Source organism: Gossypium hirsutum, chromosome A04 (assembly GCF_007990345.1).
Source record: "Gossypium hirsutum isolate 1008001.06 chromosome A04, Gossypium_hirsutum_v2.1, whole genome shotgun sequence".
Taxonomy (NCBI): Eukaryota; Viridiplantae; Streptophyta; class Magnoliopsida; order Malvales; family Malvaceae; genus Gossypium; species Gossypium hirsutum.
In genome coordinates this window covers 85,380,349-85,393,760 of record NC_053427.1, presented here as the reverse complement: position 1 = coordinate 85,393,760, position 13,412 = coordinate 85,380,349, and the positions used below count along the sequence as shown (strand labels likewise).

At 33.3% G+C, this 13,412-nt stretch overlaps 2 protein-coding genes and 1 pseudogene across 5 annotated transcripts in view; all 3 read right to left on the bottom strand.

The window, feature by feature from the left end:
• LOC107945167 (HVA22-like protein k) overlaps positions 1–9,138 on the bottom strand; it is a 10,657-nt gene extending 1,519 nt beyond the window's left edge. The window contains exons 1-9 of one of the 4 annotated variants that reach the window (XM_041111618.1): positions 8,940–9,138; positions 8,637–8,695; positions 8,451–8,548; positions 7,865–7,916; positions 7,098–7,161; positions 6,759–6,854; positions 6,464–6,536; positions 5,644–5,799; positions 3,052–3,178 (exon numbers count right to left, since the gene is read on the bottom strand). In XM_041111618.1, coding sequence (XP_040967552.1) covers positions 5,687–5,799; positions 6,464–6,536; positions 6,759–6,854; positions 7,098–7,161; positions 7,865–7,916; positions 8,451–8,548; positions 8,637–8,695; positions 8,940–8,957 — 573 coding nt within the window. In that variant the 5' untranslated portion in view covers positions 8,958–9,138 and the 3' untranslated portion in view covers positions 3,052–3,178; positions 5,644–5,686. Of the gene's footprint in view, positions 1–3,051; positions 3,179–5,316; positions 5,800–6,463; positions 6,537–6,758; positions 6,855–7,097; positions 7,162–7,864; positions 7,917–8,450; positions 8,549–8,636; positions 8,696–8,939 lie in introns of those variants that run through there. The other 3 variants (XM_016879034.2, XM_016879035.2, XM_041111617.1) reach the window with 3 other exon arrangements.
• Positions 1,627–4,751, bottom strand: LOC107945166 (arabinosyltransferase RRA3-like; annotated as a pseudogene).
• A 677-nt stretch (positions 9,139–9,815) lies between the features above and the next one.
• On the bottom strand, positions 9,816–12,909 carry LOC107945168 (putative pentatricopeptide repeat-containing protein At3g18840). The gene is made up of 2 exons (XM_016879036.2): positions 10,812–12,909; positions 9,816–10,107 (listed from the first exon to the last, which is right to left on the bottom strand). Exon 1 carries the CDS (start codon positions 12,907–12,909, stop codon positions 10,885–10,887), a length of 2,025 nt encoding a protein of 674 aa, XP_016734525.1. The 3' UTR covers positions 9,816–10,107; positions 10,812–10,884.
• Positions 12,910–13,412: the final 503 nt, after the last annotated feature.

Sequence of the window (13,412 nt, the reverse complement as noted above, 5' to 3'; positions counted from 1 at the left end):
TTTCCATGAACTTAGGTAAAATAACAAATTGCCTGCGATTTTAACAAATACATTAACTACTTAATTTAACTATCGACAAATTTAAATAGAAAAAATACCAAATAGAATTTAGATAAAATATTAACCGAAAATTAGTTTGACAAAAAGAAGAAGCTTAATCATGATTGAACCTTGAACCATGGTTGTTAATTGGATGGATTGATTAGATCGAGAACCGACTAAGATATTGTCAGAAAAAGAATTAGATGATTGACCAAAACTAGACATAAGCGATTAAACCAGACAAAAATCAGTTGAATTGATTTTTTATTTTATTATAAATTTTAACAATTATTTAATTAACTAAATGAATGATCAAACTGATAACCTGACTAATTTGACTACCATCCAATTTTGAAAACTGCCTGAACATTTTTTATATCATTTGGCACTTAAACTTTTGTTGTCCTACTTTGATACCTAATTGTCATTTTTCCCATTTATCCTTAAAATTAATTTGTTCAATACGAATATTCACATTTATGTTCTATAGGCACTTTATTTTTTTAGTAAATTGAGAGAAATGAAGTTGAAATAAGTACTAAATTGGTAAAAAAATGTTTAGATACTAAAGGAGAAAATATATATAATTCAACAGTCAAATTGGACATAGCCAAATAGCACTCGACTAAATGAAAGCTGAGGTTGACTGCTTTAAATTATAATTGATATTTTCTCAAAAATTACATAACCATAATAACAAATGAAAAACAATTTAAAACTTACAAAGTGAGGAATTAGAACGAGAACACCTAAAAAGAAAAAAAAAAAGAAATAAAAGAAGAAAAAAAAAAGAAGAAATAAAAGATGATATGAATCACTATTTTTGTTTTCATCTACTAACATTGTTCAAAACCAAACAAATCAGAATATGATATGAAATAAGGGTAAACCAATTGATCCATGAACCGATACAAACCAATAAATCGCTTTTTCAAATATTTTAATAATTAATTAATGAACCAAACAAAACCGATCGGACTGATCAATCTAAAATTGATAGTCGAACCGGTTTCAACTTCATCGATTTGAAAAGCTTGTTAAAATGCATTGTGTCACAGCCAAATTTACACTATGATATTCGGTTACGAAACTTGTTGATTCTGAAAATTACAGATACAACAAAATGCCTAGAGATAGAAGACGGGGGTGCTATCTTAATGCTTTCTCCTAAGGATCTTCATCTTGTAACAAATTGTTGCAATGTTGTCCCACTATTTATGGCTGTTACGTAACGAATTTTGACCGCAATAGTCGTGACGTGATTGGAGAAGTTCGTTCTGTACAATGCGACCATGCATTGCATTGCAGCCACAATTTCTTACTATACATCTCTCAGCACTCTCATTGTTTACCAATATATCCACTGCTTTGCTCATTCGATACTAATGAATCCCAAAAGTGAGTTCTACTTGATCATAACCATTAGCCGATAATTCAAAATCGAATATACCAAAAAGACTTGTCTAATAAAATGTGTAGTTCGCTCATTCATATACACAAAGGTCTTCATTTTCTTATCGAAATGAGATTAATACATCCACTACATCATGCCACTCGTCATACGCCTATTTTGGGAATCCTCAATAAGAAAAAGGGTAATATTTTACTCTAAATGGAAGAAGTGTAGATGTTCTAAAAAGGTTCTTCAATATATTCAAAATTTCAAGCATAAACCCTAGTTAAGCCTTCTTCACATGAATAGACATATCAAAAGGTGAAAGAATCAAGGAGTTCGTATCGATTGGTACGAACTTTGAACTGCTACAAAAGGAAAAACTCAAAGCAGTCAAAGAACAAATCTTAATAGCAAAGATAGAATAAAGTAAAACTATGTACCTTTGGGTAGTTGCTTTTACTTTCTGCACAAGTAGGGAATAAACAGAATGAACCACCTTTTTTTTGTGTATGTGTGTACTCGTATCTGTGTAATGAATATGCTTCGGTTTGAGCCATTTACAGGATGAGTCTTTCGCACCAGTTGCTGACTTGTGAAGTTGTGATGAGTAAAGCACAGTTTACCATTCCCATTCTGAACCATCAGGAAAAGGTTTCAATGCATCGCGGTTGCCATCAACGTAGAATTCCACGACAGCTTTCATTCGTTTGAGCTTATTAGGATGGTAATTTATGTGAACAATGACCGGCTTAAGCTTACTCAGTCTATCATCTTTCCTAACAGTCTTGAAAAGGACTTTGCTGTTCATAAAGAGATAGAAATCCATAGTTCTCCGAGCAGCATGAAGCCCTTCGTACCCGAGATGTGAAGGGAAAAAAAGTTCCTCATTGAAAACTGCCTGGTCCCATGACTTTGGTTCCTTAGCAAGGCGACCAGCCACACGATCTAAGAGCTCGATTGAAGGGATTGTAGGCCTGATATAGAAGAAACCAGAGTTAAAAACCCATATACGCATTGTGTGTGCATATCGAGCCCATCCCATTGCAGGTTCGTCGAAGACATCATCGAATCCATAAGCTGTCATGTTATCATGGCCGTCGGTCATGGATTCCACATCTGAATCTCTATAAAGATAATCGAAAGGGTTTTGCAAATACACAATATCGATATCCGAAAGGAGAACACTATACCCCAGCTGCAAAAACTCTCTCAAGATATGAAATTTCAATCCCGAAACAGCATGGTTATTCCCCGTCCTCCCAATGGAAGCAATCCCATCATTTGCATCTCTCTTATACACTGGAACATTATTTGACTTGCAAAATTCAGTGATCTTATCATCCAAAGCAACAACCAAATAATTAGTTATGCCAACTCTCTTAATGTTTGTGAACCAAATCTCTAACGACTCCTTCACGTTCCAGTTTGCAAGTGCCACTATAAGCTCTCTTCCGACGGCAACAGCTTCCAGAATTTCCGCCAATCTCGGATTAACGGGTTCATCTGGAATCACTGTGGGGTTTGTTCTTAAACCTTTAACGGTTCCGGAAGGCCCCGCTTTACGCCATTACCCAATGCCTCGACTTGTTTCTGTGCATGATCTTTCTTTTGTTCAGCCAACCTAACCTTCTCAGTAAGCTCCTTAACTTGTTGTCTCAACTCTTCGTTTCTCCAATCGGCCGCATACTCTGCTTTCAACTCGTTCAACCTATGAGATGATTCACATTTGGAAGATAGAACCTAACACAGAGACGAGTAAAAATTGCAGTCATTTTGTTTACTAATCACCACATTGGTGCTGAAAAAAATTCCCATTTAACAAACACTAGATTAGATGATCAATTCTAACATCAACAAACTCTGTAAAAACCCAAATAAACCATTACCAGATTTAGAAACATTTTACAACATAAATATATCAATTCTCAATACCAAATTAACTAAATAACGTGGTTCAAAATTCCAATAAACCAAGAACAAAAATGAAGAGCAGAAGTCAGTCATAACATTGCGGTAAAAGACCCCTCTGGTCACTTTTAAATTCTATCTTGAGCAAATTGATCCCTCTAAAAAAATTAGAGCAATTTGTCCCATCAATTTCAAAAGCGAGCATCTAAAGACAACATATTTTTATTGGTATAATAACAAATTTAGCCTGCAACATTTACACAAATCCAAGGCTAAATTTGCTATTATAACAATCAAAATTATGTACAATTGACAGACAACGTTAACCCATGATTAACTATCCTTAGTTGCTCACTTTCAAAACTGAGAGGGATTAAATTGTTCTAATCTTTTGAGAGGGATCAATTTGATCAATATCGAGATTGAGAAGGACATAGAGGAGTTTTACTTAACATTGCTAAAAGCTCGATACAGAATTCTCCAGTTTCAGTCCAAAGCAAAAATATAAATAAATAACAAATTAGCATCCCAATTAACAAAGGAATGAAAATTGAAGTAAAGGGTATATAATTAAGGCATAAAGTTAATCAAGATTCGATCTAAAGAGCAAGTGAATGAATTCCTGAAAATGCAGAAAATGAAAGGAACCTGGGAGTGGAAAGCAGGGGAATAGAAAGAGAGGAAACCGTGAGGATAAAGAAAAGCGAAGAGGCAACCAATGGAAATCCCAATGGCAACAGCTATTAATATTGTTGATTTCACCACTGACTGCGATGCTTTTCTCATCAACCCACCTTCCCTTCGTCCGCCTATCATTTTTTGGGTAGGCGGGGCGGGGGGGAGTTGCAGTGTTTTTAACTGTAAATTTGGAAATATTGAAAGGCGAGAGAGTAAAGTGGGGGTGTTGTGTTCTTCAAGTTAAAACTAAACAACACTATTTTAAACAACAATATTATAATTAAGGGTGAATTACAACAACCATCCCTAAACTTTGATTTAAATTACATTTCAGCTACCCAACTTTCAAAATTTTATAAAATTATCACTAACATTATTAAATTATTACAAAATAATCATCCAATTGTTACAGTGTCATTAACACTATTTATCTTAGGTGACATGTTAACTATTCCACATATTTTAAAAAATTATTTCCTTTTCCTATTTCTGAATTGTTTTCTTTGATTAAAAAATTATTTCCTAAACTATTGATCAAATTATTTCTTTTCTTTCCTCCTCTGCAACAATGGACGATCTAACCCTTTCCCTTTTTCTGGAATCTTAACTGTTCCTTCTCCAGCGAAAATAGGCATCAAAATGCTTCTCTCAATGGCTTCTTCACAAATCCCCACTCATTTTTCTTCAAAACTCAATTTTTAGAAATAAAATCAACTTTAGAACCACTTAACTCCAGCTCTCTATTGCTAACCGTTAGATCAACCTCGTTTTTTAATGTGTGCTTCGTCTCGCCTTCTCACTATCTAATGTTAGAGTTGATGGAAATGAGTTAAAGTTTCCGGGTAACACGAGCAAGATTTTCGATGGTTATGTTTGCTGCACGGATCAACAAAATGGTGTGTAGTTTGAGGTAAGCCAATATACTATGCATGGATGATATAAGTGCTGTAAAAGGATCTATATTTTCTGCCTAGACAAACAAAAGCCGCCCAAGGGTTTGGCATGCATTTCAAGAAAATTTAGCAAGCCGTGCAAGAGTAGCAAACAACTCAAAAACTTCACTAGATTTTGATTGTTTTTAATATGTAATATAATATTGTTATATAATTAGATGTTTCTGATATGTTATGTGATGTTAAATTAATCGCTTCTCTTCAATCTTTGATATAGCATATTGAAATTTCAATCATCAAAATATAACTCTCCACAATCTTAAATGCATGCATATATATATTATATATGATTCTGGAGGCACACAATCTATCAATAGAGGATGAAATACAATCACCAAATTAAACAAATATAAATCATGTAAAAGATTATGAATATTTTAGTTTTACATTGACATTGAAGAAGGGTTGACTATAACAATTTCTATACCTTGGTACACATTTTCCCTCAGCAAAAGCTGCAAAGGCAAAAATTACAGATAAAAAACTCCTATTTACAAATATATATATACACACACACAAACATGATAGAAGGATGGATCCAAGAAATCATATTTCCAACAGAAACTCTGTATGTATATACTGAACCTTTTTTAAAGCTTATCCGAAACTCGAGAAATATCGGTACAAACAAGTATTTAACCAAAAGTGGTAGAGTAAGGAGGTTACCAATAGAGGCTATGTCTGCAAATTAAGGCTTATTATGACCGCATCAGTCTTCACTGTTTGATTGTGTATCTGAAGAATCTACTTGTCTTGGGCCTTCGATGGAACGATTTTGTGGTGTTTGCATAGGGTGAATAAGATACCAAACAATCTGGTTCACTGGTAATAAGAAGAAAACGAGAGATTCAATTCCATTGAAGCTTTTACACTTATTTTGATTTTTTAAATTTCTTTTATATTGCATCAAACCTAACCATAAGAACAAATTAGAGCCTTAAAACCTAGCAATGCGTTTAGAAAAATGCTTAGTGAAGTGGTAGATTTAAGAAAAAAATAGGTGAATGTGCTTAAGAGGTCCCTCTATTATAGGGACCTCATCAATATAGCCCCTCTACTATTATATGGATCAATTTAGTCTCTATACTATTAAAAAGAATCAAACAAGGCCAAATTGAAATAGAGTTAACATTTACTGTTTAAGAGAGTTGATATTTTTTAAGTTTTTATGGTTCTATAAACAAAGTCTTTTGTCTTCTGTCTGTTGAACTGCAACTGAAAAAATAAGTTTCAAGACATTTTTTACACTGTAAATGTTAACTTTGTTATTACAATTTAGACTTTTTTGATTCTTTTTAATAGTATAGGGAGTAAATTGATCAATTTAATGATAGAGAGACTAATTTGATCCAATCCCTATAATATAAGGATCTCCCAGGTACTTTAATTAAAAAAAAATGTAAATACAGAAACTTTAAATATAGCTTTGCAGGTGAACGTGGTACTTCCAACATAGAATAAAATTAATAATGGTCCAATGATGTACCTGATGCCATGAGCTTCACGATAAGTGTCCTTGCAAACTTGATTTCTGCTTGGCGTGCACTAACGATTTTGCTCTACAGTTTCATTAAATCAATCAGGCCTCCAACATTTTACAATTACTGTTAAATGTTTAAATTCCTAGTCTAAAATAGAAACCAGGGAATCACCCTCCAGTTTAGTGACAAAATCATGTTTGTGGAATTAAGAATGAAGATGGAACCAGTGGTTGATGAGTGAAAATTATCGGCATGAGCCGCAACAAACACTTGTAATATAACAAAGGAACAAATTCTTACCATTTCACTGTTAATGAACTCCAATATTTTATCAAATGTAGCTTGGTGCCTAAGTAGAAATGGACGGAGATGGCTCTTATACAAATGCTTGGCCCCCTGTTAGAGACCAACCAGTTATGAAGTGTATATTGTTCATCTAGTTGCATATAAAAACAATAACAAAAAGGAATATTCAAATACAGTTTGCAAAAATACGGAATAACAGTATCTATTTTTTCGGTTTGATTTAAGAGTGCAATTATACCCTAATAAACATGGATACCCTTTTAAAATTGGTGCGTGCAGGATCAAAGTAATAAACTATCCTATCTGTGAAACAGAAGCAAAAACTGAGCTTACATTGGAAGATGGAAGTTGAAGCCAAACTAGAAAAGCAAATTTTGCATGGTAGTAGAGAGGAAACCTGAGGAAACAAACAAAATGAACTTCCTTATAACACTTGAAAGAGAATGCTTTAAAACTAGAAATAAGCAAGAACCAGCACCAAAAGAAATAATCAGTAAATCCAAACATTGATCAACCATATATGTAATAAATTAGTTGCATAAAAAGTGTAGCAAGAACAATTCATTATGAAACTTTAATTCTGATAGTTCACTTGTAAATATGAAGCAAAAAACCGAACAACATAAAAAAAAGAAAGGTAAAATGATCTCTCTAGTTCCTCTCAATTTCGAAAGTGAGCAATTAAGGACAACTAATCATTATGTTTAAATCCTCTATCAATTGTACATAATTGATTGGTATAATAACAAATTTAGCCCTCGATGTTTACACATTCTGTCAATTTGTCAATGATTAAACAAATTTAGCCTGCAACATTTGTTGAATCTTTTAGAATCTAGACCAAATTGACAAAACATGTAAACATCGAGAGCTAAATTTGTTATTATACCAATCAAAATTATGTACAATTGACTGAAGACATTAATGACGTGATTGATTGTCCTTAATTGCTCACTTTTGAAATTGATAGGGATTAAATTGCTCTGAATTTTTTAGAGGGACCAATTTGCGCAATTTCAAATTTGAGAATGACTGGAGAGGTCTTTTACCAAAAAAAAAAAAAAACCATTTCTGCAACAATTAAGTTTTAGAAAAGGTACCAGGAGAGTATTTTGTCAGCAAACACTTCAGTAACACTAAAAGATCCATAAACTGCAAACAAAAAATAAGAACTTCTGTGAAACGTAAAAACAGAGTTGAATAATGCATTCAAGCAACTTAATCAGTATGAAGTTCATTAGCCCCAGCTTCAAGTAGACCAAATACTTTTGGATATGACAGGATTACGCAAAACGAAGACAATACACACAAAATGGAACATGAACACGAATGAATGTGTCTAAATCTATATAACACGTTATTAACTTCTCAAAATGTATCTTAATATATAATATCTAAAACACATTAACAGCACAAGAAAACAAGACAAGCAGGGCATGAAAAAATGGATAATCTAACTCCATAGTCCATCAGTAGTACATAAAAATAAAATTTGCATAGGGTATATGCATCGGTGAAATGGCGATTTCATTGTGTGCTTTATCGTGCGTGTTTGTTCCCAACTATAACTTGTCCATCGGAAACAAAATTCAATAAAAAGCCATCTTTTAGACAATAATATAATTGAACAAATTCATGATGCATGTAAAACAGAGATAAGTTGAAAAATTGGAATAGCAGGGTAACCAGTCCAATAAAGAAGCCATTTTTGCTGCTCGTTTTGATCTTTGTTTTCGATCGCCTTAAAAGTCGAGTAAACTGGTATTACAGTCCCAACTGTACAACTATGAAATAAAATTTAAAAAAAAAAAATAGCAACAGAATCATGATCAATGGAGAAAAGATTTGATAAATTTTTGACTAAGAGCTTACCATGCCGTTCGAACAACAATATTGGAACTAATTGGAGAGAAAAGCAGTTTTAATCCAACCTAGACAAATTCAATAACCAATTATTTCTAACTCGACATAAATTAAACCCTAATTGTTCTTAACAATGATTTTCTTTTCTTTTCGTTTCTTTTTAAGTTAAAATAAGCAGACAGTACTAATTCTTAATTGAATGCAGAAAATGTATAAACTAAACCCTAAATTAACTGATAAATAACCATTTCAAACTTGTTAACATAGTTAAATATTAAAAATAAATTGCAAAACAAAAAAGAAATGAGAGACCTCGCTCGGTAAATCCATAAAATTTTCTGGAAATTGTAGAGAGAGATTGGGTTTTGAAGGGAGATTGTTGAATTTGCAGAGTACAGTTGAAAGTTTGATTACTTCGATTGCGGTGCTTTAAAGAATTCCCTAATTCGAATTGGAAACTGGAGGACTCACAATCAGAAGCAGGATTCAATAAGAAAATTCGTCTTTCTACTATTCCCCAGTCACATAAATCTTCAAACTTTTGACAATTTAATCTCTTTGCTTTTATTTCCAGAAAGGGATAAAACAACTTTTAGCCTCTGTAGTTACAAACTTTTTCCAATTTGGTATAACGCATAAAATCTCAAGTATTAATAAACGGGTTAATTTATCATTTGGTACCTGAATTTGACTCTAATGTTTAGTTTGGTGCTTGAGTTTTTGGTATTGCTATCAAAATGACCCATAATTTTTATCATGAAAACACTTGATTTTAAAATTGAAGTAAAAAAATTTTGAACCAGCATAAAATGTAAATCAAATGCTTTTATGGGTAAAAATTCAAAGGATTATTTAATTATAAAAATAGTTTAAAGACTTATTTAAACAAAGTGGAGTAGTTTAAGGGGCTTTTTTAGTATATTAGCCAACTATCTTTTATGTTTAAGGGCTTTTTTATAAGGAAGTACCAATAGCTTAGTGGTAGAGCATCGGCCTTGTAAATTGAAGGTCTTTAAAATTTTTATATTTATATAATATTTTGTTATTTTTCTGTTATATATTTAAAGTATTATATTTATATAATATTTTTAGATTTTAATATTAAAGTAAAATTTTTTTGACAAGTGTTGTTATAGTAAAATATTAAAAAATAAATATTAAAAAAAGATATATGAGTGTAAAAAAAAATTAAGAATCAATAATATCCTTGGAATCAATGATTATAAAATTTGGAATAAAATTTGTAAAGATAAAGGGTTAATCAAATACACATCAATTTATATTCACATAATCTCTGCCTCTACCTTTGTATTGCTCTGCATATTTTGGCCTAGTTTAGCATTGCTGTTGCGGTTGTAAAATGTCATTTCTATCTTTATGAAGAAACAAGATAAATGAATGGATTACCAGAATGGACACCATGGAACCAAATTCAATGATAATTGATTGTTTATATCATTAAGCTCCCAAAGTCTTGGCCCTGTAAATTTTTTAAGGGTTAGTTCCTTTAAAAATAATGAAATCATAAGTTAATACAATGCATAAAACTACGACACTTAAAAAGAATCTCTGGCTCTTCGCCAAACAACGAATAGAGGATACCTATTTCAGAAAGAAAACAATGAAACCAGTAAATTTCAAGTTTGATTTCATAGGCCAAAGTTTTTAATAAAATACTGTCAATGCAACATTCCATGTGATCCCACAAACCTGAATCCGAGTAACATTCAACAACCTTGAGTCGGAAAAGCAAGCAAATGAAGATGAGAAACAAAAAATTATGGTAAAAGTACCATGGAGGCCCTCTACTAGAAGTCAAATTGCATTTTGCTCCTTTTACTACACACTGGTCATTTGCTATGTGATCTAATGTACAGAGACTAATTTGCTCATTTTTTAGTAAAAGTAAAATACAATCCAACTCCTAGTACAAAGGGAGAGTATGATAATTGTGCCAATATTTTAGCTAAAAAGTATTACAAACAGACATGATTTTCATCCATAAAGGATTAAGTTGTACAAACTTTGTATTAAGAGGACATCAAAGATGCAAAAATGCTGTTATAGTATTGCATTTAACAATCTAAAAATAAAAACATAATAAATAAAGAGATGAAGAATGGTTATTCTACAATGAATATGTATAAGAACAACCTGTTCACCATAATGAAACTATTAACATACCTCCTGAATATTCATGGCACTGAATGAGCAACAAAAACCAGATGACAACATGGAATGACATGTTCGAGTTCTTTCAAAGGAATGCCTCAACAGGTTCTTGTAGTTCTTTGCTTAAGAAGTCTAATGTTGCATAAATAGTCTCAGCTTTCGAGTGGGATCTGTCACTAGAGATAAAAGTATTAACTCCATTTTCCACAAAAACCCAACTGCAACCAGCAAACTTCTTGACTTTCCCTCTCATCTCCTTCCTTATCCTCCGCATCTCAGCCCAGTTACCTTCTGCAGCATAAATATTAGCCAGCTGAACATAACGAGCCCCGTTATCTCCTTCAATTCTTAGTAGTATCTCTTCTGCTTCTCGGGCTAATTCCACATTTTTATTTACCCTACAAGCATTCAGAAATGCCCCCATAATAGCAGCATCATGCTCTATCGGAATGGCTTTCATAAATGCCACAGCTTTGTCTAATCGGTTAGCCCTCCCATACAGATCAATCATACAAGCATTGTGGTCATTCTCAGGCAATATCTTATAAACTTCTTTCATGGAATTAAAGTATTGTTCTCCGAGTTCTACTAAACCGCAGTGACGGCAAGCTGATAGAAGTGCAACAAAGGTAACAACATCGGGTTTGATTCCTTGATGCAGCATTTCCTCAAACAGCAGGAAAACTTTACTTTCATGCCCATGGTGAGCATAGCCAGTCATCATTACATTATAAATGACTGAATCCTTAACCTTAACCATTCGAAACATCTTTTCTGCATATGCAATATTCCCGCATTTCGAGTACATATCAATCATAGCACTAAATAGCTTCTCATCCATTTCAATTCCCACTCTCAGCATAAAACCATGAGTCTGCTTTCCTGGGTCCAGAGCAGCTTGTATGGCACAAGCACCAAGGACACTCATAAGTATCAAACCATCAGGAACAGTTGCTTCTTTGTCCCAATATTCACTCAAGAGTTGAAACACTGCATCACAATTCCGTGATTTGAGATAACCAGAAAATAATGCTGTCCACACCACGGAATTCTTCTCAGCCAATGAATCGAAAAGCCGCCGTGCTTCTACCATATTACCTTGAGATGAATATCCCACAATCATTGAAGTGACTGAAAAGGAGTTGTTTCTCCCACTACACAAATGCATTAACTCTGCATACTTCATTTTACCACACTTGCAATAGAGATCAACAATGCCACTACTTACAAACGGATTCGAAATCAAACCATTCTTCAAAACCCACCCATGAACTTCCTTTCCAGCTTTCAAATTCTTCAATGTAGCGCAAGCACTTAGAACAGTTGTAAAAGTATGTTCATTCCATCTAAACCCATTCTCTCTCATCATAACAAACAACTTCAAGGACTCTTCTAAATAACCATGTTGTTGATAACCTGAAATCAAAGTATTCCAAGATACAGCATCATTCAACTCAGGGTCTTTCCAAAAAAGTTCCAAAGCCATTTCCATCTCATTTTCTCTACAAAAAGCTGCCACCATTGCATTCTTGGAAACCAAATCAACCAACCCACCACCGCCTTTATAAACTTGAAAGGCTTCTTTAAAACACCCACATTTAGAATACATGTCAATGAGAGAACTCACCGCAAACCCAGTTTTGTCATTCCTTGTTTTCACCATAAAACAATGTAACTGAGCACCATAGCTCAATTTACCCAACTTCGCACTCAAGTTCAGTATTGTAGTTACAGTAAATTCGTCGATTTTTATCTTATCCTCACAAGCCGTTTGCATGTCGTAAAATAATTCAAGCGCGGGAGTTTCATACCCATCGGTGCTTACATAACCAGATAACATGGAATTATAAGTGACCAAGTCTTTCCCTGGTGCAGCATCGAAGAAAGCACGCGCTTGAGTTAGGTTTTGGAATTTTATGTAGGCGGATATGACTGTGTTCCAAGAGAAAACGTTTCGTTCGGGCATTTCATCGAACAGTTTTCGAGCTTCATGAATACGGCCATGTTTAGAATACAAATGAATGAGTTGATTGGATGTGAGAATGGGCGGTGACAAGCCAGCTTTGATTGATTGAACGTGGAATATTAAACCATCTCTCAACGACCTCATTCATGCAAAAACAGGAATGGGAAATCGGTATAAAAGTCTTCAACCAGAAACAGTGTCGAGAGAAAGGATATTGGGAACTAAACAACGAACATTCAGGCTAGCGCAACAGGGCGGGAATGGATCATGACACACGGGATTCCACCCTTGGGAACCAAGACCAGGTGGAGGGTTTATATCTCTCTTTCCTTTTCCTTTAATGGCAAAAGTAACCCTGCTAGTAGTTGCACTAATATATATATGCTTTCCTTCAAACTTTTTTTAACAGGAAAATACTTGGCCATGATTGAAAAAAAATTTCTAAGTCTCAACCTGAAAATAATTATCAAATTAAAAATTAAGTTGAAGAAAAATAAAAAATTCAAATCTCAAGAACACTTACCAAGGTCAAACATTAAAACATTAACCCTACATTTAATTATGAGAAGAGGAAATTAAAATAATCTTATACGTTTTTATAACTTTTATATGATTAATATTTTAATAATTTTACATTGAATTTATAA

Bases quoted from the DNA above. Each gene is read 5' to 3' on its own strand.
- LOC107945168 (XM_016879036.2), bottom strand. From the start codon at position 12,909: ATGAGGTCGTTGAGAGATGGTTTAATATTCCACGTTCAATCAATCAAA.